General features: G+C 40.8%; 1 protein-coding gene across 4 annotated transcripts in view; it reads left to right on the forward strand.

Annotated features, from left to right (window-relative positions):
* The window catches only part of IQGAP1 (IQ motif containing GTPase activating protein 1), a 53,370-nt gene extending 31,523 nt beyond the window's left edge, over nucleotides 1-21,847 (forward strand). For all 4 annotated transcript variants that reach the window (XM_061376654.1, XM_061376655.1, XM_061376653.1 and 1 more), the window contains exons 18-38: nucleotides 107-249; nucleotides 671-841; nucleotides 1,763-1,846; nucleotides 1,945-2,016; nucleotides 2,111-2,180; nucleotides 2,588-2,796; nucleotides 3,804-3,959; nucleotides 4,119-4,282; nucleotides 5,466-5,690; nucleotides 6,959-7,099; nucleotides 7,200-7,284; nucleotides 9,593-9,825; nucleotides 10,583-10,715; nucleotides 11,063-11,165; nucleotides 12,606-12,741; nucleotides 14,520-14,607; nucleotides 15,066-15,278; nucleotides 16,338-16,504; nucleotides 17,326-17,448; nucleotides 18,357-18,465; nucleotides 20,381-21,847. In XM_061376654.1, coding sequence (XP_061232638.1) covers nucleotides 107-249; nucleotides 671-841; nucleotides 1,763-1,846; nucleotides 1,945-2,016; nucleotides 2,111-2,180; nucleotides 2,588-2,796; nucleotides 3,804-3,959; nucleotides 4,119-4,282; nucleotides 5,466-5,690; nucleotides 6,959-7,099; nucleotides 7,200-7,284; nucleotides 9,593-9,825; nucleotides 10,583-10,715; nucleotides 11,063-11,165; nucleotides 12,606-12,741; nucleotides 14,520-14,607; nucleotides 15,066-15,278; nucleotides 16,338-16,504; nucleotides 17,326-17,448; nucleotides 18,357-18,465; nucleotides 20,381-20,494 — 2,939 coding nt within the window. In that variant the 3' untranslated portion in view covers nucleotides 20,495-21,847. The remainder of the gene's footprint in view (nucleotides 1-106; nucleotides 250-670; nucleotides 842-1,762; nucleotides 1,847-1,944; nucleotides 2,017-2,110; nucleotides 2,181-2,587; nucleotides 2,797-3,803; nucleotides 3,960-4,118; nucleotides 4,283-5,465; nucleotides 5,691-6,958; nucleotides 7,100-7,199; nucleotides 7,285-9,592; nucleotides 9,826-10,582; nucleotides 10,716-11,062; nucleotides 11,166-12,605; nucleotides 12,742-14,519; nucleotides 14,608-15,065; nucleotides 15,279-16,337; nucleotides 16,505-17,325; nucleotides 17,449-18,356; nucleotides 18,466-20,380) is intronic.
* The last annotated feature ends 2,034 nt before the right edge of the window (nucleotides 21,848-23,881 follow it).

A 23,881-nucleotide genomic window follows, 5' to 3' on the forward strand; every position in this document is an offset into this window, starting at 1 on the left:
GAGGAAGGAGCATCTGTATATGTGGATTTCCTAGTTATGATGTTTGTATGCAGGAAAGATAAGTCGTGTCCGGTTTTGAGACTTAAACTGCAGTTTCTGCTCTTAGGGGGCAATGGCAGTGAATGGGTGAAACACTGGGTGAGAGGAGGCTATCATTATTATCATAACCTGCGGACCAAAGAGGGAGGATGGGATGAACCAGCAGAATTTGTGCAAAATGACACACAGCTGTCACGGGAGGAGATACAGGTAGGGTAGATAACATACTCTCTTTTTCTGAAAAGTTGATGTCCTTACCATTCCCATCCTTAATGCACTTCTAAGAGAGTATGTTTCAACACCATGGTCATGTTAACAAACTTAGTAATTCATTTATTTCACTGAGCATTATCAGATTATGTGTGTTAAAACTCCTTGTCCCATTTCAGAAAAATTTCTCCTGCTGGTAAAAGGTTACAAGACCATGGTGGTGCTGCTTATTGAAAGGCAGCCTTGAAGTTTCTCTTGAGCATAATATGGAAAGCTGATGCAACATCTTGTTTCTTGTATCTCTGTTGAGTGACATGGCTTAGCGTGAGGTGTCCCTGCCCATGGCAGGGGAGTTGAAACTAGATGATCTTAAGGTCCTTTCCAACCCTAACTATTTTATGATTCTATAACATTAATCCAGAGCACCATATCTGGAGTCACTGCAGCATATAACCGGGAGCAGTTGTGGCTGGCCAATGAGAACCTGATAACAAAACTTCAGGCTTGCTGCCGAGGATACCTAGTTCGCCAGGAATTCAACTCAAGAATGAATTTTTTGAAGAAGCAGGTCCCAGCAATCACTTGCATTCAGGTAGTAATATCCTTTAATTATGTTTGAAGCTTGTTTTCTGCAGTTGTTTTCTACACACAAGCTTACTGACAGTTTTTGTTCAATTCAAACAGTTAAAGCACACGATTGTCTTTGCTTCAATTTGCGAATTAGCCAAAGGCATTTCCTTCTACCAAGGAGTTTTTGTATATTATTTACTTTTCAATGTAATACTTAATCAGTCTTTTGAGGCAGAATTAGAGAGAGAAAAAAAAAAAGTACTTGAGGAAGATTTACTTGTTATTTTATTATCAGATTCTGTGTTTGGGGAATAAGGCAATGTGAAGTGTGTTGTATGTCTTTGTGTGATAATACTGTGTGATAAATTACTGCTATTATTCCTCATGAATCAAAGAGAAATAACATGGTTTTCTGTATTCCTGAGTGAGATTATTCTTCTCTTCAAATTTGTCCAGGGATTTGGAGGATTGAGTACCTAAAAGAAACGGTGGGAAAATTCAGCATGAGGTTGGGTGCATTTACAGGAGAACAATCAAAAAATCTTTCTCTGGTGTTGTAAATGAAATGCGTGCAAGTGAAATCCATGCTTGGCACTCTATTACCCCTTTATCATTTGAGTAGTATATGTGTTTGTTTCTGCCTAAGTAGCATTTGCTCTGCATATATCTATTTGGGGAAAAATAACCAAACCACAACAAAACCTGCAAAACCACTCCTGGTACGTTAAGTGTATTCCAACCCCTTGCCTAACTTCTCTTACAAGTATTGGTAGCAGTGAGTCTGTTCCCAAGGCTTATAATGATACTTTCACCAGCAGCAGCATCAAACTCATGATCCCCATGTACAACAGTTAGAAGCTGAGGAGCAAAAAGAAGCTCAGATTTGTAATTACTTCTCTTTAATTACAAAAGTAAAGTCAGTGCACTGATTTTCTGTTTTCAGTCCCAGTGGCGTGGCTACAAGCAGAGGAGGGCATATCAGATCCGTTTGGATTACTTGCAATCACAAACGGACCAAGTAGTGAAGGTAGTGAAACCTCCCTGTTGACCTTTTTGGTAAAACTTTTGGGAAGTGAACTTTTGTAGAGAGGGTTTTATCTGAGTATCTTGGTTACCCTTCTACAGATTCAATCAATGACCAGGATGTATCAAGCCAGAAGACGTTACAGAGATCGTTTGCAGTATTTCAGAAACCACGTAAGAGGCTCTCTTGTCAGGTACTGAATTCATTAAACACTTGTACGATTTCCAGAATGAAGTCATGTGCTTTTTCTTTTCTTTTTAAACCTAGATAAATGATGTTATTAAAATTCAAGCCTTTATCCGAGCAAACAAAGCACGAGAAGACTACAAAACCCTCAGTGAGTATAGCCTAGAGGATAAAACTTAATGCATCTTAAATCCCAAATGCAAGGGATGTTGCTAGTGTGATCTATAGTATCAAGACAGCTTCAAAAAGTGATTGGGATGAGGCTGATAGGGCAGTGTGGAGTGTAGGTGGTTCTGGATGGTGATGGAACCTGACTCTAGCTGCTGCTTTTGCTACTGAAAAATAGAACCATGGTTTTGGAGTTAACTTTGCCTGTGTGGACAATAGCCTGATAACTGACTTCATTCCTTACCGTTTGCTTCTCTTGTGTTTTACTCAAAAATTCAGAATGTCAGAATCTATTTAGACATGGTGATGCTTATTTGGTCCTTAATGTGCTGTTTAAACATATATTTACTCCTGTTTCCTGCCTCCTGATGTTTTCTTGTCTATTTTTAGTTAATGCTGAAAACCCACCTATGGCTGTGGTTCGGAAATTTGTCCACTTGCTTGATCAGAGTGACCAAGATTTTCAGGAGGAGCTTGAGCTAATGAAGCTGCGTGAGGAAGTGGTAACCTTGATCCGATCCAATCAGCAACAGGAAAATGACCTTAATCTCATGGACATCAAAATTGGGCTGCTAGTGAAAAACAAAATTACACTGCAGGTAGGATATGTGCTGATGGGAGGCTGTCTACAGATTGAACTGAGTCCAGTGGTGAATACAGCTCTTGGCCTTGAATGTAGTTGCTCAGGTCCAGTGGAAAACATTGCCCCAGACTTGAAGATTTTACTCCCAGTATGTTCACTCCATTCTGCTAATTTAGTATGTATTTCTAGGAGGAAGGCTGTAGGAGGAGAAGAAACAAGACCTGAAGCTAAAAAAGGCAAACACACACCAGACTGTCTTGACCTAATGAATACAACAGATTGTGTGTCTGCATGCTTTTGAGAACTGTTTCATTGCTTCTTTGTAGTTCGTTAGGTGACATGGTGCAAGGTTGCAGTGAGGGGGCGATTTTGAAGGCAGGGGATGTGATCATGCTGCTTGGTGTTTATTATTTAAAGGAAGCCCCCTCTATTACTTGGCTGATGTGATGTATTTCACAAAAAAACCCCAAACTATTGCTGATACAGCATTGCCTTTTCTTCAAGCTGAAGTTCTGGTCAGCTTTTATTTTTCATCCTGGGTGGCATGACACTAGGCTCCTCTCAGTATAAAATCTCAACTTGTATCATGAAATTAATCGTGGAAGGAGGCAGCTTTTGGGCTGGTGCCATAGGTGAAAAGTGCCACTGCTGTTGGAGTATGTAGAGGTAGCAAGCTAGCTGAGTATGAAATGGGATTTTTAGGTTTTAAGCCAAGTTTAAAAGGGAAAACATTTTCAAGCATCTTCAGAGTGCTACCAGCTCTGATAGTCACTCTTGGCAGCAGTAACAACCCTTCAGGGGTTTCAGATAAATCCAGGTGAGGGACAAAGCAAAGCATGTACCTAGAGTCATCAGAGAAATTGCTGCTATAGTAAGTAATGCTTCACTTTAATAGCCTCACCCCTTGCTCAACTCTGCCTCTCCATGTGCAAGACAAGTGTGTTCTCAGATACAACTATTTTCCAGTGTTGCCTGTTTAAAAAATACTTAAGGGTGGAATCTGTCCCTGTTCTTTCTTTCCAGGATGTTGTTTCTCATAGTAAAAAACTTACCAAGAAGAACAAGGAGCAGCTCTCTGACATGATGATGCTGAACAAACAAAGGGGGGGTTTGAAAGCTTTAAGCAAAGAGAAGCGAGAAAAGCTGGAAGCTTATCAGCATCTCTTCTACTTACTTCAGGTAAGCAGCTTCTAATGGTGCTTGGTAACCTCTTGTCATAGTGGCTTATATGTCTTGGCCCAATCTTTGCTTACATACTATAGTTTTGAGCCACTGTAGTTCTCGGTGATACTGGCCTGTGTGGACATGCACACTAAGGAATTTTTCTTGTTGTTGTAGACTAACCCAACCTACTTGGCCAAGCTGATTTTTCAGATGCCTCAAAATAAATCCACAAAGTTCATGGATTCTGTGATCTTCACACTGTATAACTATGCATCCAACCAAAGAGAGGAATACCTGTTGTTGCGGCTTTTCCAAACAGCATTGCAGGAAGAGATCAAGTACGTGGTAGCATACAGCACATTCTTGCTGTTGAATCAGTTTTGGCAATTTCTCAAATTGAGGCAGTTTTCGCATTATCTGTCATGCTAATATGCAGATAATGCTAACTTGTCCCTTCATTGTCCTGTTCCCTTTTCATACCTGTTCTTAACATAGTCTGTAAAAGAAGAGTCTAGTATGTCCATTGAGGATGAGGGCTTTTTACTTCAGTTAAGATTTCACTGCTCAATACAGCAGCTACTTTGATGCAAAATCATCCTAAAATCCAGTCTAATCTAAATTCCCCAATGTCTTTTTATGCATACCTCCAGCAAACTGCGGACTTAGCTTTTACAAGACAGGGAGAAAGTTAACACTAAGCTTTCTGGATTTCTGAAAGCTGAGGAGGCTGAAACTGAGAAGCTTTATTGTATGGCATTGTTCTGTCTACTGTCAGTGTTAGTACTCTGGCTATCCTTGGGCATGTTTCATTTGATAGGTTGGGCCTTAGGAGTTCAGTGTTCCTTATGATGCAGAGCTGCACAACTTGCTGTGAAGAAGAATGCAATAAATTTTTTGAGGAACTAGTCTTTAAGCATTCTTTGGAATGCTTTTTAAGCATGAAGATGATATATGCCCTGAAAAAGATAACTTCTAAATGATTTTTTTTTTTTTTTTTCCTAAAATACTTTTTTCCCTTCATGCTTGGAATACTGGTCCAGGAAAATGTAAGCACTTTGTTCACTGCTGCTGTATTCCACATAGTGGTATACTGAGAGTGGCTTTTGTTGTTGATTGCTTTCTTTTTCTTTTTTTTTTTTAAATACTGGAAGAAACCTACTGAATTTTTTTCTCTTCTCTATATAAAACATGCTGTGTTTCCTTTGTATTTTTGAGCAGTGCATTCAGTTAGAGTGTACAGTTCCATTTGCAGCAGCTGTCATCGTGATGACTACTGGCAGATGACACTGGAATTCCCAAACAGAGGTCATAAGTTTCTTGCCTTATCTGTCTTGGGAAGTATTCTAGTATTGTTCTTATACAGTGTTGTAATTCATTGCTGTCTTGAGATTTCTAGTACATATCCATCATCTGTTTTGTGAGGGTGATGCTCTTTAACAGTTTGATATATGCCTAAGAATGTATCTAAAGCTGACAGAATTATGTATAACTCATACTTCATACAGACTCTTTCTTCTTCAGATCAAAAGTAGACCAAATACATGAAATTGTGACTGGGAATCCTACTGTTATTAAAATGGTGGTAAGCTTTAACCGTGGTGCCCGTGGTCAGAATGCCCTGAGGCAGATCCTGGCACCGGTTGTGAAGGAAATCATCGATGACAAATCACTCAATATCAAAACTGATCCAGTGGATATTTACAAGTCTTGGGTTAACCAGATGGAGTCTCAAACTGGCGAGGCCAGGTATATGAACTGTTACTACTGTGTTTTTCTAAACAATGCTTGGCTGCTTTGCACTACTTGGTTAATAATTTCAGATCATCCTTGGCTTCACTGCTTCTTCTGTCCCAGCTGATACTGGCTTTTCTGTCTCCTCAAAATGGCTTTCATCCTAGAGTTCTAAAGATCATGTTCTGGATATGGTGCTGAGGGTATTGAACGAGCATCTCATTAGGAGATGGAAATAAATGCTCTCTGGTATTTATGTGTGTTGACTTGATATTGTTATCTATCAGATTCCCTCTAACCTAAAAGAAATCATGGTAAGAAAAGGTATTTGGGAACTGGTTGCTTGTTAGTTTCTATTCATGTCACATATATCCTCTGCAAACTTAGGTAGTGTTTGCAAGCCAACAAAACTTATTCTGCTGGAGGAGAAGCATGACAGTGCAGTTCCTTTAATTCTAATGTTTTTCAAGTTAGTATCAGCCACTGCTGACAACTGGATTATGCTGAATGGTTTTGTGTCATTCTGGTTTCTTTTTCTTCCAGCACATATGATTTTCAAGAACTTGAGCTTTCTATTGTATTCTGTTGTGGTGGTAATTTTAAGCATACTTAAAGAAAAACCCAAACATAACCAGACAGACCAACTAACCAACCAACCAAAATGGGTTTCCCTATTCAAGGCAATTTGCAGTCCTGTCTTGCTATACACCTCGTTCAGAATTCTGAATATATTAAAAATGCAGGTGAATATATGTGTTCAGGCCTTTCTCTTTATATGAGATTTAAGACATGCTTTTATGAGTTATATGCTTAATTTGTCTATCTTCACTGGAACACTATGCAGTAATTTTAGCTGATGGAGAATACGTAACTACTCATTTGGCACTGCTTCCTGCCAATAGCATTTTAATTTTCATGGATACTGTTCTAGCTTCTAGCTTGTATCCAAGCCTTTATTATCTTTTTGTTCAAATGTGTAGCTTGCTTTTTCACTAGTTTATTTGCAGCCTGATGCACAACTTTGGCTCTTGTGCATGCGTGCATGCTATAAAAAGTAGTTTTGAGTTAGCTGGGCCTCTTCTCTCAGTGGCCTTTGCAAGGGAGAGTAGAAGTAAAAGTAAGAAGCCTTCAGCTCTTCCAGTGGACTAAAAGGTTGACTGGAGGCAATGCACAGCTCTTGGCACCCAAGTGAATATAAGCTTGTTTCCACGTTGAGCTAGAAATTCTTGAAGTATGCTAGACTGAGGAATCCTTGCCTTCACATGTTTAACTTTTTCAAATAGCAAACTGCCATACGATGTTACTCCTGAACAAGCTCTAAATCATGAAGAGGTGAGGAAGCGCCTGGATGTCTCAATCAGAAACATGAAGACAGTGACAGACAAGTTCCTGTCTGCCATTGTTATTTCAGTGGACAAAATCCCGTGAGTCTAATGTACCGCAGTATTATCTCTGAGAAGTTGGTGGTGGGTTTGTGCTTTTAGCAGTCATATTTGACCTTTTCTTTGCCCTTTTCTCTCAAAGTTACGGAATGCGATTCATTGCCAAGGTACTAAAAGACTCCCTGCATGAGAAGTTTCCCGATGCTGGCGAGGATGAGCTTCTGAAGGTGAGGCTCTGAACACCTTTGTGAGTAATTGTCAGCCAGATTGGCTGTGGTGAGCATATTAGGTGTATGTTTGGAGAGGAGTGCATGTAAACTTATATAAAGTTTATCTGCAGCTAAAAAATGTTTCACTTTGGGCTTTTGATTTTTAGCTTCGTATATGTCATCTGAGACATAATGCATTGTTAGGAGGAGGTATCCTGTTGTTGTTTCTTTGCTTTTAATATCTTGGGCATTTGGTCGTTCAGGTTTCTAGACTTGGGGTACTCTTGCTCCTAGAAAGTAAACCTTGGTTTTGCTGGTATGGTCACAGCCAGCTGTTCATTTCTTAAAGAGACAGTGTCAAGTTAAAAAGGCTGTATGTGAAATTCTGATATTCCAAATTCCCTTGTCTGTAATACTCTAGGATATTTTGACAGCAGCATGTAGAGAGGTATTTCCCATGATGTCTAGTCAGTTTTGTATTTTGCATTCCATTAGGTTTGCAGACCTGAAGGATCTCTTAACTATTCTACGATCCTAACAGTAGGCACTCTCAGATGAGTATAACTTTGGGGTTTTCATTGAAATTTCTTTGGTTTTATGGCTTTTGGTAATTATGAAGGCCTTTATATTAATGAATGCTTTGTTTGTTAATAAAATTTTAGATTTCAGAATACTTGGCACTGTCTCTTTAAACTTCCCTGCCTCAGCTTCATTGCAAAATAATTGCCAATCTGAATGCTGTTTTCTTCTCTCTTCTAGTTCTGTGCTTTCCCATTCTGAGACATCGATTCTTTCTATGCAGGTGAATTAATTTCTTCCATCTGTAAATTTAGGTGGAAAACTGCGGTTTTTGCTAATCCTTGTGGAAACAGTGTGTAACTGGCCACCTGAAAGTCAAAGCTGCAGTTGTCTGCAATGACTACTTTAGATTGATCTTTTTTTCTTTTCTTTTTTTTTTTTTTTTTTTGCAAACAAAGCTTCCCGTGTGGGTACCCATTTACTGTGGTTCTCCCCTGAACCTTTGAAAATTTTGAATAGTTTCTTGCACAATGTGTTTTCTTATTACTGGCAGTAAACAGCTTTGACTGTTGTGCCGTGACCTAATCTGTGAGAGTAGAGCAGGGGCTTGCATGAAGCAAAACATGACCTCAGTGAAAGCAGTTAATAACTTCTGGGGCTGCTCAGCAATGGCTAGATTTTCGCACTCTGTTTTCAGCTATTTGTTCAGACCCTGATCTCCTCTGTGCGTTTAAGTTGCGTGGCAAGCAGGCAAAGCAGAGATTCAGTGACCAGGCCTTCTGCAAATTTCTGTGAACCACCAGAAAATACTAGAGCATGTGATGTGAGAACTGTCTTTACGTCAGCATGTTGGGTTAATTCCTTTTCATTGCTGGAATTACTGTTGGCAAAATATCAAGTACAGTCAGAAGTGTATTTGTGAGCATATGGATAATGTGACATCTTTATTTTTGGTTCCTTGAAGTGTATTGCTGCTCACGTTTGGCTAGGTAAATTGGATTTTGAAACATCAAATTCTGTTTGTCTTCTGTACTTCTTATTTTCTTACCTCTAGATTATATGGTTTCTGAGTTACTAAATGGGAGTCTGTGCCTGAAAATGATCCTGACTTATCAAAGAATTATTCTGAAAGAGAAAAGGACTTTGGAGAAGGAATGGAAAGTAGTTTCCTTAGTTCAGCTACTTGATGTGCCGTGCTTCCTCACCGTTTTTGCTTTGTCAGAGGTGGCAGCCAATTCTGCACACTTCTCTAAGAGTCAGCTCTTGTTCTTGAACCAACTATTGTTCTGGTTCTTCTATCCTATGATTGTTCAGCTCTCTGTTAGAGTAACTCAGTTATATTTCATTCCCCTGATAGTTTCATGCGCGTATGAGCAGTCCATTGGTAGGCTTGTAATGTCTTGTGTCCGTACTTCTTTTTTTAAATAAGTTGACGTTTTAAATCTTTATGCATAGGATTTATACACAGGAGTATCTACTGCTGTGTTGTCCTGCGACTAGTAGTGCTCAGTCTTCCCTCTTGGTGTTGACCATTTGACCATCCTTTTGAGTCTTAATGTGGTTTTTTTTTTTTTTGTTTGGTTGGTTTTTGTTTTTTTTTTTTTTTTTAATTTTATTTATTTATTTATTCATTTTGACACTAGATTCTTCAGGATAGTGTGTGCTTATACACAGCAACACAGCAGAACCTTTACTCTGGAAGGGGTCTCTGGCTTCCAAGAAAACAATTTGTCAGAGTAGTTTAAGTAAAATTCAGTTGGGTCCTATACCATTGTTTCTTAATGTGTTTCTTCTCAACTATTCCCAGATTGTTGGCAACTTACTCTATTACCGCTACATGAATCCAGCCATTGTCGCACCAGATGCGTTTGACATCATCGATCTTTCAGCTGGAGGTCAGCTGACTACCGATCAACGCAGAAACCTCGGTTCCATTGCAAAGATGTTGCAGCATGCTGCATCCAATAAGATGTTCATGGGAGATAATGCACACCTCAGCATTATTAATGAATACTTGTTGCAGTCATATCAAAAATTCAGGTAGAAGACCTTAGCTAATTAAGTTGAGAAGTTTGGCAGAGGGGAACATTGCAAGGAAAAAGGGATTATTATACATTTTAAATATTATAAATTTAAGAGATTGCACTCCAAAGTGGCATAAGCATCAGTGACAAAGGCAGATAAAATGTGCCTGGAATTTATGAATGATACATTGTATGTTAGTGAGATTGAGAAGTCAAGTATTTTGACTTGGGAGTTTCCAGAATAAAGGTTGGTTTTGCACACGCTTATTGTGATACTTAAATGTGGGCAGCTGGACTGGACATAGACTATTCTGTCCCATATGAATCCTGGCTTCTCCTGAAAACCCAGTGTTGCTGAGGATTGAAGCAGTTGGGCATTTAGATGTTCATATAGCTGAAGTAAGCTTTTGTTCAAGAATTGTCATCATATGCCTTATGTTTTGGAAGAAAAGTAGAGATTGCTGGGAGCAAGGGGTGTTACTGTACTGGAGGCAGGAGGACGTGTGAACAAGCTCACCAGAGCCATAGACCAGTTCTGTGAATGCTGAAAATGAGCCAATGTCAATGAACCAGCCAGTATCAGTAATTTAATTTACTAGGTTATTTCTGATGTGTTAGACTAGAGCTGACAAACTATAGTGTGTGGTAATGTGCCGTAGTTTAAACAAAGAGAGACTACACTTGAGATTGTCAGAGGGAATTAATGTTCTTGATGCATCACATGACACTCAGGCTGTTAGTGATTCTTCTTTTCTCCTCCTTTTTTTCTGAAGACGTTTTTTTCAGTCTGCCTGTGAGGTTCCTGAATTGCAGGATAAATTTAATATTGATGAATATTCTGACTTGGTGACTCTCACTAAACCAGTTATTTATATTTCAATTGGTGAAATCATCAATACACACACTGTAAGTATACAGTTGGTCCTTATATAAGTGGTCACAGTTGCTCTGAAAATGCTGCTTCTGGCTGAAATGCTAAGTTACCAAATACAAGGCAAAAAGTTATCTTTCGAGCATAGTGTGCAAAAGTTTGTTGGTTTATAGAATTAAGTAATTTGGTTGTGGCTTCCCTAAGTTTCATTTTAAAGTATTTGGGCATGTGATAATGCATAGCTTTGAATGTTGATATTGCTGCTTTGAAGTTCAGTGAAATAAGATCTTTTCTAAAAGATACCAGCTCAAAGTAATGTTATTTTACTGTATAGAAAAGGATGTACAATTAACAATGTAAATGTTCTTTTATGTTCATTTAGTTGCTCTTAGACCATCAAGATGCAATTGCTCCTGAGCACAATGACCCAATTCATGAGCTGCTGGATGATGTCGGAGAGGTTCCTACAATTGAGTCCTTAATAGGTGGTCTAGTTTATTGTACTTCAGCATATGTAATATTACCTTAAATGATTTGAAGTGCAGTAAAGAAACTATGTAAGGGATCATCACAGGTCATTGGGAGGATATTCTCTGAAAAGCGGCAGTAGATTTGTTGTAGTGTATTCCCTCTGACTGCAGAATTTGTTACCCTGAAAAAAATGGGGATTCTTTCTCTTCTCCTCATGCCCCTCACCTCACCCCACTCCAGAATTTTCTTGAAGATGGATGGATATTTTGACATGTTTTCTTCATTCCGATATGCTGGAGCCTTTTCTGCTTGTGTGTGTGTCCCAGCTTGTTTGAAAAGATCTGTCCTCTGTTGTGGAGATCTTTTGGAGTGGTAATAAGTGTATTAAATGGTGTGTGTCCCTGTAGGGATTGTTGGTATATGGACAAATACCTTTTTTTCTTCTCCTTCAAAGTTTGTTTTTCTAGACATTAAGAATTTTATCCTCGTGTAGCTAGGGGAGGAAGGAACTGACTTTGCTAATCTCTGGAAGTGTTCTAAACACCTGAGCCATTGTTCACTACTTCAGGATTCAGCAAACACTGGAAAATTGCACAAGCCTTTATCATTTCTTGGTTTCTATGTAGCAACCATTTAAAGTGCAGAACCTGGGGGGGGAGGGGGTGTGGTAAGAGTTTTTTGAGAGGATGCTTTGACAGCAAAATACTTATCTTGAAATTGCTTGATGAGAAAGATTGGAAGCTTTTAAAGGAGTGATTGCTAGCATGCTTTCTTCAAAGTACTGGCAAAGAACAGAACATAAGAAGTGTTGTCTGATTGAATCTAGACCTTGAGTTTAACTAGTTCCTCATTTCATTCTCCTGTGTGTATTATGTTGATGTGGTCAATACATCAGAGTTTAATCTTCCTGCAGCCCTTTAAAAAAGAGGCAGGAGGGGAAGCATCCGAACAACTGTTCTGATGAAAGTTCAGAACAACTAGGGGAAGAAAATTTCCTTTTGACTAGATAGCTTACTTTGTTTAATAGAAGATGACAAGCTTAGTTGCCAGCAAGGGCTTCACTCTTAGCTTGGAAAACTCATTCTAATGAGGACATGGTCACAGAGGCATGGTCATGTCTTTATTTAGAAAGTATTTTTGAAAGGTCAGCTACTTTTTTCAGTAAAGAGTGAAATGCTGAGATACAGTGTAGAATACACAAATGTCTTTAAGGCATAGAAGCTAGTGATTTTGGTGTGCCTTTCTGGCCACTGTATTCTTTCAGGTTTGTGAAGAAAAAGTTAGTAACATACTCGATCATTTTCAAATTTGGTGTTGGCTTTTAAAGCATCCATTTTAAAGTAGGAAACTAGGTAGTTTTCCTGTGATCTGTTATGATGGGAAAAATTACAAATCTCTTGTAGTCAATGATGTAAAAAATATGATTTCATCTATAAACTCTTTCTGCTTGGCAGGAGAAGGGTCTGGCAACATTAATGACCCCAACAGGGAAATGCTAGCAAAGACTGAGGTTTCTCTTACACTCACTAATAAATTTGATGTTCCTGGTGATGAGAATGCAGAGATGGATGTGAGGACTATTCTGTTGAAGTAAGTAATGGGTAACTGTCTGGTCTCTCAAGAGAATGAGGAGCCTGAATTTTCACAGTTAATTTGCATGTGAAAATAAGCAAGTGTAATTTAAACAAATGTGGGACTTTTACTCCAAGTACACTGAGCTTTCAGTGCCGTGGCTGTCAAATTTGTTCCTGTTAGTTCTTCATCACTGTTGAATTTGTCATTCTTTAGAAGTCTGTTTTGGATGGTTCTGAAGGGGGAAACTTCCTAGATGTGAGAGAGTGACAGCAGCAGTTGGATTTGCCTGCTTGTGAATAATTTGTAAAGACCATCTTAAATAATCCATATTGATCCTTACAATGGAGTTTTAACTCTCAGGTCTATTAATGTGAAACTTAGATGATTCAGTCTTTGTGTTGCTTATGTGATGTCCTGTGCAATGTTTTCAATAGAATACGTGCAATATAAGGGAATGTTAAGGGTAAGTAAATGTCTAATATATATGAATAACACTGCTGCTAAGTTTGCTAGCTCCTGCAGTATTAGTTTCTTTATGATGTTGCTGCTCTCCTCTTGGTTTATGATGTGGTCCCCTTTGCTCTGCACTTGCTGTCCTTCAAACCTGACTCTTAATAGATGAAAATAATATTTTTGAAAATAGATGTGTTATTAGACTAATACCTATTAGCCCTGACAGAACTCAGTCTAAGCAAGGGCATTAAGGGCAACAGGAAAACTTCTGTAGATACACTGGGGATAAAAGAAAGATAAGGGAAATTGTTAGCACCTGCCATAAGGAAACAGGAGACCTGGTTACCTGGGACATACAGAAGGCCAATGCACTTGCTGACTTCTTTTGCATTGGTCTTCACCAGCAAAAGTGCCAGCCGCTGCCCAAGTCGCAGAAGTCATGGCAGGGACTGGGACAATGAAGAACTGCCTGCAGTAGGAGAAGATCGGGTGAGAGACCATCTGAGCAACCTGAAGGTGCTCAAGTCCCTGGGACCTGATGAGATCCGTCTGCGGGTCCTGAGGGAGGTGGTGGATAAAGTTGCCAAGCCATTATCCACCATATTTGAGAAGCTGTGGCTGTCTGAAGTTCCTGCTGACTGGAAAAGGAGAAATATAGTCCGCTGTTCTTGAGAGAAACAAGGAAGGCCCAGGGAACTACAGGCCAGTCAGTCTCACCTCAGTGCCTGACAAGATCATGGAGCAGATACTCCTAGAAACTATGCTAAGGCACATGGACAATAAGAAGGTGATTGGCAACAGCCAGCATGGTGTCACAAAGGGCAAATTGTGCCTGACAAATTTGGCGGCCTTCTGCAGTAGGGCCACAGCATTGTAATGATGGATAAGGGAAGAGTGATTGTGTCATCTACTTGGGCTTGTGCAAGGCATTTGACAGTGTCTTGCATGGCATCCTTGTCTCTAAACTAGAAAGGCATGGATTTGATGGGTGGACCTGCTTTATCTTTCACCTTGGAATTGGTGCTTCTGTGGTCCACATGGCAGTACTGGGGCTGCCTTGGAATACATGGGGTAACATACTCGTTGTTTGACAGGGCACTGGGGAGCAAATCCTGTGTATTACGTAGATGAACCTTTTAGGGAACCTGTTTATGATAAACTGTCAAAGTAAAGTGTTTCTCGGGGATCTGATTTGGTCTAGCGTATGATACCTAAGTGTGCATCCAGTGATAATATGACTTCAGGTAAATTGGTAATGTTGGTATTATTGCAGAACAGAACAGTATTTAAAGTCTTTTAGTTTAAAGATTTTTCTCCTGTTCCCCTTGATTTCTTTGCAGCACAAAACGTTTAATTGTTGATGTAATCCGCTTCCAACCAGGGGAGACGCTGACTGAAATCTTGGGAACTCCAGCTACCTCAGAGCAAGTATGAAGTTGTTTACCTGCATTCTCTTTATATTAGGAGATTGTCATCTGTCCAGATACATGTGGGTTTTAGGAATCTGCATTTATGCATTACAGTGAATTACGTGAATACATTTATGTATTACAGTGAAGCTGTCTCCACCGATGTTGAAATGAAGTGTAACAATAATAAGGAGGGAATACATTGGACATAAATTGTATGTGTGAGCCTTACCTCTCTGGTAGTTGCTAGAAACTGTTTACCTAGACAGCTGTTTTAAATGGCAGGTAGGCTTCTGCTGCTTCCTGTACATGGAATGTGCTCTTCAAACATGGATTCAATGAAGTCATTACAGAAATGACCAAGCAAAATTCCTGTTATATATTGTGCTGGAGGTCAGAAAAATCTGTTTCTGGTTCTTTGTCACCTTAAAATTGATCTGCTTATGAACTTGTAGTTTTTTTGCTCTCTTTTTCTAGGAAGCGGAGCATCAGAGGGCAATGCAGAAACGGGCCATTCGTGATGCTAAAACTCCTGATAAGATGAAAAAAACTGTGTCTGTGAAGGAAGATGGCAACTTAAATCTTCAAGGAAAGAAAGATAAAATTAAGACAGGCCTGAAGAAATTGACAGAACTAGGGACCATGAATGCTAAAAATAAATACCAGGAACTAATCAATGACATTGCAAAGGTATTCCCATTTGTGGTTTCCTAATTGTCACAGTGAAGTTTTCCCGCAGTTTGCAGTGTTGTGAAACTGGCATTGACTTTTCAGGAGAAGTTTTGTAGTAGTAATTTAGAGGCGTGAAGCCTCTACCTTTTGCCACAGTGTTCCCACTTCTTGGCATTTGGAAGTCCTTTATATTTATAGGATGTTTGAATTTTCTAAACTGATTGTGTTGTCAGAATCTCAGGCACCTTAAGAAAAAGCTTCCTAGTTTGGAGGGGAAGTCCTGATGTGAGGTTTTTTTTGTTGTTGTTGTTCTGTTCAAGTAATTTAAACAGGGTCTCTGCATACTTCTTCACACAAGGAAGTTTTGCCTAAAAAGATGCTCTGTCACCATAGCAGCATACAACAGTATTAAATCACTTTTGCGAGTTTTTATCAGATCCCTCTTCTATCTTTTAGGTATTTAAATAAAAATAACAGTGTATTTTATATCACATGTTTACAGGAAAGCTATTTGGGAAATGTTGTATATGTAAAGTGAATAAACAATCACCTTTACAGATCCAATTACAATTAATTGTACTGTCATTAAGTCACTGTTTTCGGTTTTTGGATACATACTGACTTCAGCACATGATATTTGTTCCAGCATTAAGGTAATGTACATCTGTAGGCGGCTGACTAGTAAAGACAAGAAAGTCTGTGCGCTTCTATGGTTTTCGTGCTTGATTTACAAGATATTTTTCCTACCCAGAGGGGGCAAAAATTGCTTCCTTCCTTTAAATCACATACTGTTGGTGCCCACTCTAGTCATTGTAACTAGGACAGCACTGGAGTTTGAGAAAGCAACAAAAGGTTCAAATGAACTGCTTGTATACTTGGTTAGTTCCAAAAATAGTCAATGCAGACAAGTGGTGACACTTCAACTGGGGCAAATGCAACTGAGAGCTCCAGCATGTAGCATGGAGCAAGACTAAGCAAAATCAAACGGTGTGTTTCAGATAATCTGTGTTCTGGGCTTGAGCAGCTGAAGAGCTCAAATGGCTGTTAAGTCTCTGCTTGTCTTTCTCTGTGGTGTAGGATATCCGAAATCAGCGTAGATACCGTCAGAGAAGAAAGGCAGAGCTGGTGAAACTGCAGCAGACATACAGTGCCTTGAACTCCAAAGCTACTTTTTATGGGGAGCAAGTGGATTATTACAAAAGCTACATCAAAACCTGCTTGGATAACCTGGCCAGCAAGGGCAAGTAAGTGTCTTGGGAGCCATGCCGTGGTTATAGAAGTGCTTTCTGCAGGAAACACATGTAGGTTGTTACTAGGAAGAATTATAATGCCATCTGCTCAAAGGATCTTGGCCAAGCTCTTTACTCCAGTGATAGTTATAGGGAAAGGGTCTCAGCAGTGCTGGGCAAATATGGGTGGAGGGCAGTGCCTGAATGCGGTTACCTGAATGCGGTCAGAAAGACATACTTGCGAGCATTTTGATCCCTCTGGGAGAGGGGAGTGTAGAGTGTCCAGAGGGAATGAAGCAGGTAGTTCAGATAATGCATGTGCTGCTCAGTGAGTCTGTCCTGTCATCATGTAGGAACAGAGAATAAAAATTACAGTTACCTACAAGGAAATCATTGGTCACCAATTGTTTTTTTTATCCTAAAAAGGTGGGGGGAGGAGGTGAGGGGGAAGTACAGGTGCAGAAGGGGAGAAGCATCCTCCTCCCCAGGGAGATCTGGGAAGAGCAGCTGCCAGTGGAAACTTAAGGCAAGAAAGCTGTAGAGTAATCTCAGACTTCTCCATGTCAGTTGTCACCAAATCCCGTTTTGCCTAATGGTAGGTGGTACTGCTTTTTGTGAAGTACCATGTGGTTATATTTGGGGGACAAGGAAGGATGTTGGTGTTTTTATCAGCTGTGTTAGTCACCATTGATCAGCTATACTGGTCCTATCCCCTCACCCAAATAGATTAAATGTTTGCTGTCTAAAATCTCTTCACTCGTTTGACTGATAGTCTTGGGGTTTTTGGTTTCTTTTGGTTTTGCTTTTTTTTTTTTTGTCTGGTTTGGTTTTTCCAGAGTTTCTAAGAAGCCTCGGGAAATGAAAGGCAAAAACAGTAAAAAGATTTCTCTGAAATACACAGCAGCTCGACTTCATGAGAAGGGAGTGCTTTTGGAGATTGAGGACCTGCAAAGTAACCAGTGAGTATCTTTTTAAAACGCTTTAGAGCTGAGTAAGCTTCTCAGAGGAAAATGGGTACATTGAATTCTTGTCTCTTTGAACTGGTTTAGGTGCTGGCCATTGAGAACAGAAGCTCTGGGATATGTTTGAAATTGTGACAGATTGTCTTGTGGTTTTGTTCCTGGAATTTAGCATTGTTGTAGACTTAGTTATTAAAGCTGAAGAAATTGTTTTCTGCAGTCTAGGCTGGCACCCCTTGGGCCAAAGACACTTTGCTCAGTGATCGCTCTATCACTTCCCAGTTCTCCTTTCCCCCCACCCCCAACTTCGCTGGTGGAAGCAAAGCGGGGCTTTGGTTGAGAAGTATGGGATTTAAATGCGACGTGTTCCTACCTGCCACTTCCCCCCCCCCCCTCCCCCCCAGTCATGAAAGGGCACCTCCTTGGTTGAATTACAACTATAGTTAATAGCACTCACTGTTGAAAAATCAACTTGGTGGTGGCTTTAGTTTGTCCAGCTATAGCTTGCTAACCTTGAGAACTAGGTGTATCTTCTGTGGAAGGTAAGAAAGTTACCTGTTACTAAATATTTTTTTTTCAACGTAGGATCCTATTTCTGTACTTTGTGCAGTAAATAAGGCATGGATGTGCAGCAATGAAGTAGCCTGTTTAGACGGCATGGGCTAAATTTCCAGCTATTCTTGAGTGAAGGTGTGATCCACTGGCCACAGAATCTGGAAGGCTTCCATTCATTGTTATATAGGGTCTGGTCAGCTTTTAGAGTCTCGTTCCCAATGGGAATATAGAATATAAGAATATAATTCTTAGAAATCTATTTTCACACTTCATCTTGTATATTCTCTCCCTGTTTCAGTAGGAAGTACATGTTCGGTAATGAACTGTGGGTTTTAATTTCTCAAATTTCATAGGTTCAAAAATGTGATATTTGAAATCAGTCCAACAGAAGAAGTAGGAGATTTTGAGATAAAGGCAAAATTCATGGGGGTGCAGATGGAAACCTTTATGTTACATTATCAGGTAAGAACTGTCCTATTAGTGGCATGTAAGCTTCATTTGCCAGGCTCTTCATCAAAATAAAAATCATGTTTTTTGCCTGAACAGTCTTGAGAAATGCTCTCAAAAGCAACTGATCTGTTGCAGGTGAGAAAAACAGATGCGACACAGATGTGTGGGATTCAGACTACTCTTTTTTCTTTACTAATGATGTCATTCTGTGCTCCTAGTTACATTTGCACACAAAACACATGCATTTTCAACAACTTTCTGCTACAGCAGAGAGATCAGCTAGGCTTGGTGGCTTTAGACGCATCATGTGTTGGTATTCTTCCTGCCACACTACACTGAACAGTTTCTTCAACTGTGCAGTTCTTGGGAGTCCTCAGCCTTTACTTAGGCCAGGCTACCAAAACAGGCACAGACTGACTTTCTCCCAGATGGTTCCCTGATCCTCTCCCATGCCAGCACTGTTATGCCTGGTGTCCCTGTTTTCTTAATCTACTTTTGCCTTGCATATCCCCTGGCCAACTTAGGCATCATTGGGTTTGTTAATTGTGGGTGCTGCAGAGGTCTTGAAACAGGTTGTGTGTAGGAGCACCTTGAATTGTTGTCTGTGTGACCTAACTGGCTGCTGTGAGGGACAGTTGTCTCATACATGCCATTTGTGTGCTCTCAGGACTCCCCTAGTTCATTCTGGTCCCTGTCTGGTCATGAGTTTCTTGGTTCATGAGGCTACCCAAGGTCACTTGCTCTTCGAGCACAGGTGTTGCTATACCACTATGCCTTTTTAGCACTGTTTTTCAGGAAAAGCAGGGAGGCTTACACTGGATATTAGGAACAATTCCTTCAATGAGAGGGTGCAAAGACATTGGAACAGGCTGCCCAGGGCAGTGGTGGAATCACCATTCCTGGAAGTGTTAAAAAACCCCAACATGTAGATGAGGCCCTCACTGACATGGTTTAGTGGTGGCCTTGACAGTGCTGGGGTGATGGTTGGACTTTAGCTTAAATGTTTTTTCAACCCAGTTGATTTTATGATTGAGAGGCCAGCAACATGGCAACTGCCATTGGTCATCCAAGTACATCATTAATGGTGGCATCAATAAAAGAACTTGTATTGCCCTTACCAGAACTTTTGCACAAAGCAGCAGAAATGGCTTTATGATTGTTTACTCTGGTGTCACCCAGGCTGGACAATTGCAGGAGATAGATTTGGATTTTGGATTGCATATAAAGTTTCTCTGCACAACCTGAATGCCGCCTTCAATGTACATTGTTCAGTAGGGGGCTTGCTGAAAGAAATTAATTGCTGAGATGAATCAGTGTAAGGAGTCCTATTGCTCTGTCAGGTGCATTGTTGACAAGAACAAACTAACTAGAAATACTCCCTACCGAAACACCCAGGAGACTGAATTGGCATTGTGCTAACAGATGGTGTGACTTTCTCTGCCCTAGGTTGCAGTGCTCCAAAACCACTTTGCTGAGACCAGACACAACTAAGGTTTTTAGAAAGCGACACTGTGGAGTGTTATAATGTTTCATAGGTAGATAGTATAGTTAGACATATAGGAGACCCTTTCTAAATGTTATGACTTTATGGGTATTGTGGAAATGAAAAGCATGGAGATGGCTAGATCTGAAATTGGCCTTTTTTAGAATGGTCTTCTATTTCTCCCCTCTTTTTTTTTTCTTGCTGTTGTTGTTTGATTGGGGTTTTTTTATATAAAACAGATTTAAAAATTGAGATCTTGGATGTCTTAGAACTACTTTATTTTTCATGCAGTATGAGTGGATCTTTAATAAATCTCTTGTTTTTTGGTCTTATGCCATATACTTTGTGATATGTGTTCCTCAAAAAGCTGCTGTTACCAGAGAGTCTCATACTCTCTATAAGCTCTTGAGGATTCCTTGCTCATAAAGGTATTCTCTTTGGCAGGATCTTCTGCAGCTGCAGTATGAAGGTGTTGCAGTCATGAAGTTGTTTGACAGAGCAAAAGTGAATGTCAACCTGCTGATCTTTCTTCTGAATAAGAAATTCTATGGGAAGTAACTGTCCTCTGCCAGCAAGTCTCTGAAAGGGGAGATGAATAGAAATCTGCCTGCACAGTTATAGTGTGACATAGCTATGTTTCAGTATATGCAGATGCCATGCTCAAATATATCAGATGTATCATGAAAGAGGACTAAGAACCTCTTGCAAATTAACAACTCTCATTGAGTCTGCAGAGAGTTGGTTTCTTGTTTATTTATAATCTTGAAAGGTCCCCTGAAAAGTAGTTAATTTAGAATGTATTTTTATGTGGTGCTTGGGATTAAAGATATAAGAGTATACTTAGGGCATAAGGATGCTTTATTTGCCTAATAGTGTGCTTTGTGAGGCTTGAATTTTTGTGCCTGTGTGAAGAGAAAGCCCGAACTGTACAGCTGTTGGTTTGCCTCTTCCTGAAAGCAAAAAAGGGTTGTGGATTGTATTTGGACATTATTCTCAACAGTGATGACCAGATTAAGAAATGGTCAAGGCCCATTTTACCCATTGTTTTGTAGCTTGCAGTGGTGGTGGTGGCCAGTTCCCCAGATGGAACCACTGTGGTCTGGGATACCATTAATGGTCATAAATGGTCACTGAACTATTCGTGACTATTTACTGTAGCCACATAGAATAACTTTAGCATGTCTTTTTTTCTTGATTTGCTTCTGTTTTATCACACTCTAATTTACATACAGCCCCTTAAATAGAGGCACTGTGGAATGTATTTACTAGTACTTACAGATGAAAAGAAGCCGCCTGGGGAAGGAAATCTAAAAATTTTAAATTTTTTTTTAGACATGTTAACTTTTAATGTTGCTTGCAAATGTAAAAATAACTTCTTTCTGGTTTAGAGCAATGTTCTGTGTATCTGTATCTAATGCAGTATGTTAGGCTCTACCTGCAGGCTTGACTAACTAAGGAAGAAGACTATTTAAAAAAAGTTAGCTTTTATAAAGTTAAACATTTCTAGCTATGCTTGAGGTCCCATTTATTTTACTGCTTTGGTTTTATTAGGGGTTTTTGTTGGGTTTCCTTCCCCACCATGGGGGTGGTGCTGCCTGTTCAGCTTTATCTAGTAAAAATGGATGTTTTCTTGGAGAAACCACCAAAACAAAACTTGATCTTTAACTTCAGTGGCTGCTCCAGCTCTCCACCAAGTTTTTCTGAAGAGGTTTTTTGGTTTGTTTTTTTTTTTTTTTTTTTTTAAAGAAGGGATGTATCTCTTAATTGCAGATTTCAAGTTATTCACAGGTCACTAGTGTTGGTTGTTCAGATTACTGAGTTTAATTGAACTGCTTTATCTCTGCTGTACTCTGCGCTATTTCAGCTTACCTTTTTTTTTCTCATTAAAGACACTTGCAGTATTTGAAATGATGACATGCTTCAGGATAACTTTTCTGTAGTTCTCTCAGAAGCAAATACTTTCTTCAACCTGCAGGTGTCAAAAGTGTGTTTAAACACTTTAAGGTTAGTGCATGTGCAGGTAAATGCAGTGACAAACTGCTTACCAAAACCATAATGATTATGATGGGCCCTCATCTGGCCCCAGCCCTGGCTGCACTCCCCAGCATGGTCCCACCTCAGGCCTAGTTCTGACCTGCCAGCAGCTGAGCCCATGCCCCTTCACAGGCTGTGCCTCTGCTCAGCTCCCTGAGCCCCATCTAAGGCACTCTGCAGTGAGGCCCCGCCCACACCTCACCTGGACCCACCCCCTCTTCCAGTTGCCCCACCCCCAATGCAGACCACATCCCACCCTGGCCACGCCCCAGACCCACACTGGCCACACCCCCATTCCTTGCCAAGGAGATGAGTCTTAAGCATGGCCCTGCCATCGTGGGGACATGGCCCCAGGCTGGATACATCCCTGGTCCTTTAGTAGCCCCACCCAGAGCCCTGACCATGCCCCTGCCCAAGCCACCCACATAGGTCAAAGATCAGGGGTCAAAAGGTCAGGAGTAAAAGAAAAACTGCAGGTCGAAGTTCATGAGGGCAGAGGTAAATGTTTAATGGTCAAGGGCCAGATAAAAGATTGAGTTCAGGGGTCAAAGGTCTGGTACAAAAAGGCCACCAGGGCAATGTCTAGGGAGTCAAAGGTCAACACCCAATGGGCAAGGGTCAAAGGCAGTAGGTCGAAGGGCAACACGTAATGATCAAGGTTAAAAGATAATGGATTTATAGCTAAGCTCAATGATCAAAGCCAACAGGCAATTTAACAGTCAAGGGTCACAGGTCAAGTTTCAGGGATCATAGGTCAAGGATAAAAATTAAGAGGTCAAAGGTAATAAATGCAATGGCGGGTAAAAAAAATTTGGAAGCTCAAAATTTAATGGTCAAGGGTCAAAGAGCAAACACCTAATAGTCATGGGCTGAATTGGGCTGGGCTGGGCTAAACTTGAATGGCCTGTGCTAAAGTTGGCTGTGCTGGGCTAAAGTGGGCTAAACGGGCTGAACTGGGTGAGCTGGAATTGGCTGGACAGGGCTAAAGTGGGCTGGGCTGAACTGTGGTGAAGTGTCTTAAGTGAGATAAAGTGGGCTGGACTGGTGTGCACTGGGCTGAGCTGGGCTAAACTGATCTGGGTTGATAGGGGGTAAAGGGGGGTTATCAATGGTTGGTAATAGGGGGGTAATGGGAGGCATCGGCTTGTCTCGGAGCCACTCGGGTCGCAACGGGCGGCTCCGTCGCCTTCGGGTGGCTTGGGCTCCGCTGGGCTACCTTCGGGATGCTTCGGTTCCTTTCGGCTGCGCTCTGCTTCCTCCCTCTGGTCGGCTCCCCCCCCTTTGGGCGGCTTCTGTTCCGCTCGGCTCTCTTCGGGCAAACGCATGCGTTCCCTCACTTTTTGCCTTAGAAAGCACTGGGAAAGAGGGAATTCATTGGAAAGAGTGCTTTAAAGGCTGCCAGAAGTGCTGAAGATTCTCAGAAGTAAAGGACCCTCAGAGACCAGCACCACGTTTTTGTACGCCTGTGGGGAAACTCTCTAGAATGATGTAAGTATGAATATGCATGTATGCACGTAATGAATATGTATGATTAGTGACTATATAAGGACGGGTGTTCAGCAATTCGGAGAGAGAGGTTAGGAGGAGCTCTCCCCCGTGTCTGCCGGAGCCGCAATAAAGAACACCTGCTTGAAACTTTTGTTGGCAAGTTTGTTCCTGGAGTTTTCTCCAAATCACCATACGCCCCTGTAACTCCCCTAATCCCCCCATAGACCCCATTATGGGTCTCCAGACCCCCAAATTCCCCCGTATCCACCTGTGAACACCCCATGTCCCTGCCATACACCTCATAGAATCCGGGAGAGGGGCGGTGCTCGGGGTGGTTGACGGGCTCCTCAGCCAATGGGGGCGGAGCGGGGCGTGGTCAGAGGAGACCGGAAGAGGGGCGGTGCTCGGGGTGATTAACGGGCG

The sequence above is a fragment of the Neopsephotus bourkii genome, unplaced genomic scaffold, assembly GCF_033783945.1.
Source record: "Neopsephotus bourkii isolate Nb327-2 ecotype Australia unplaced genomic scaffold, CSIRO-AGI_Nbou_v1 NB_1723, whole genome shotgun sequence".
NCBI lineage: Eukaryota > Metazoa > Chordata > Aves > Psittaciformes > Psittacidae > Neopsephotus > Neopsephotus bourkii.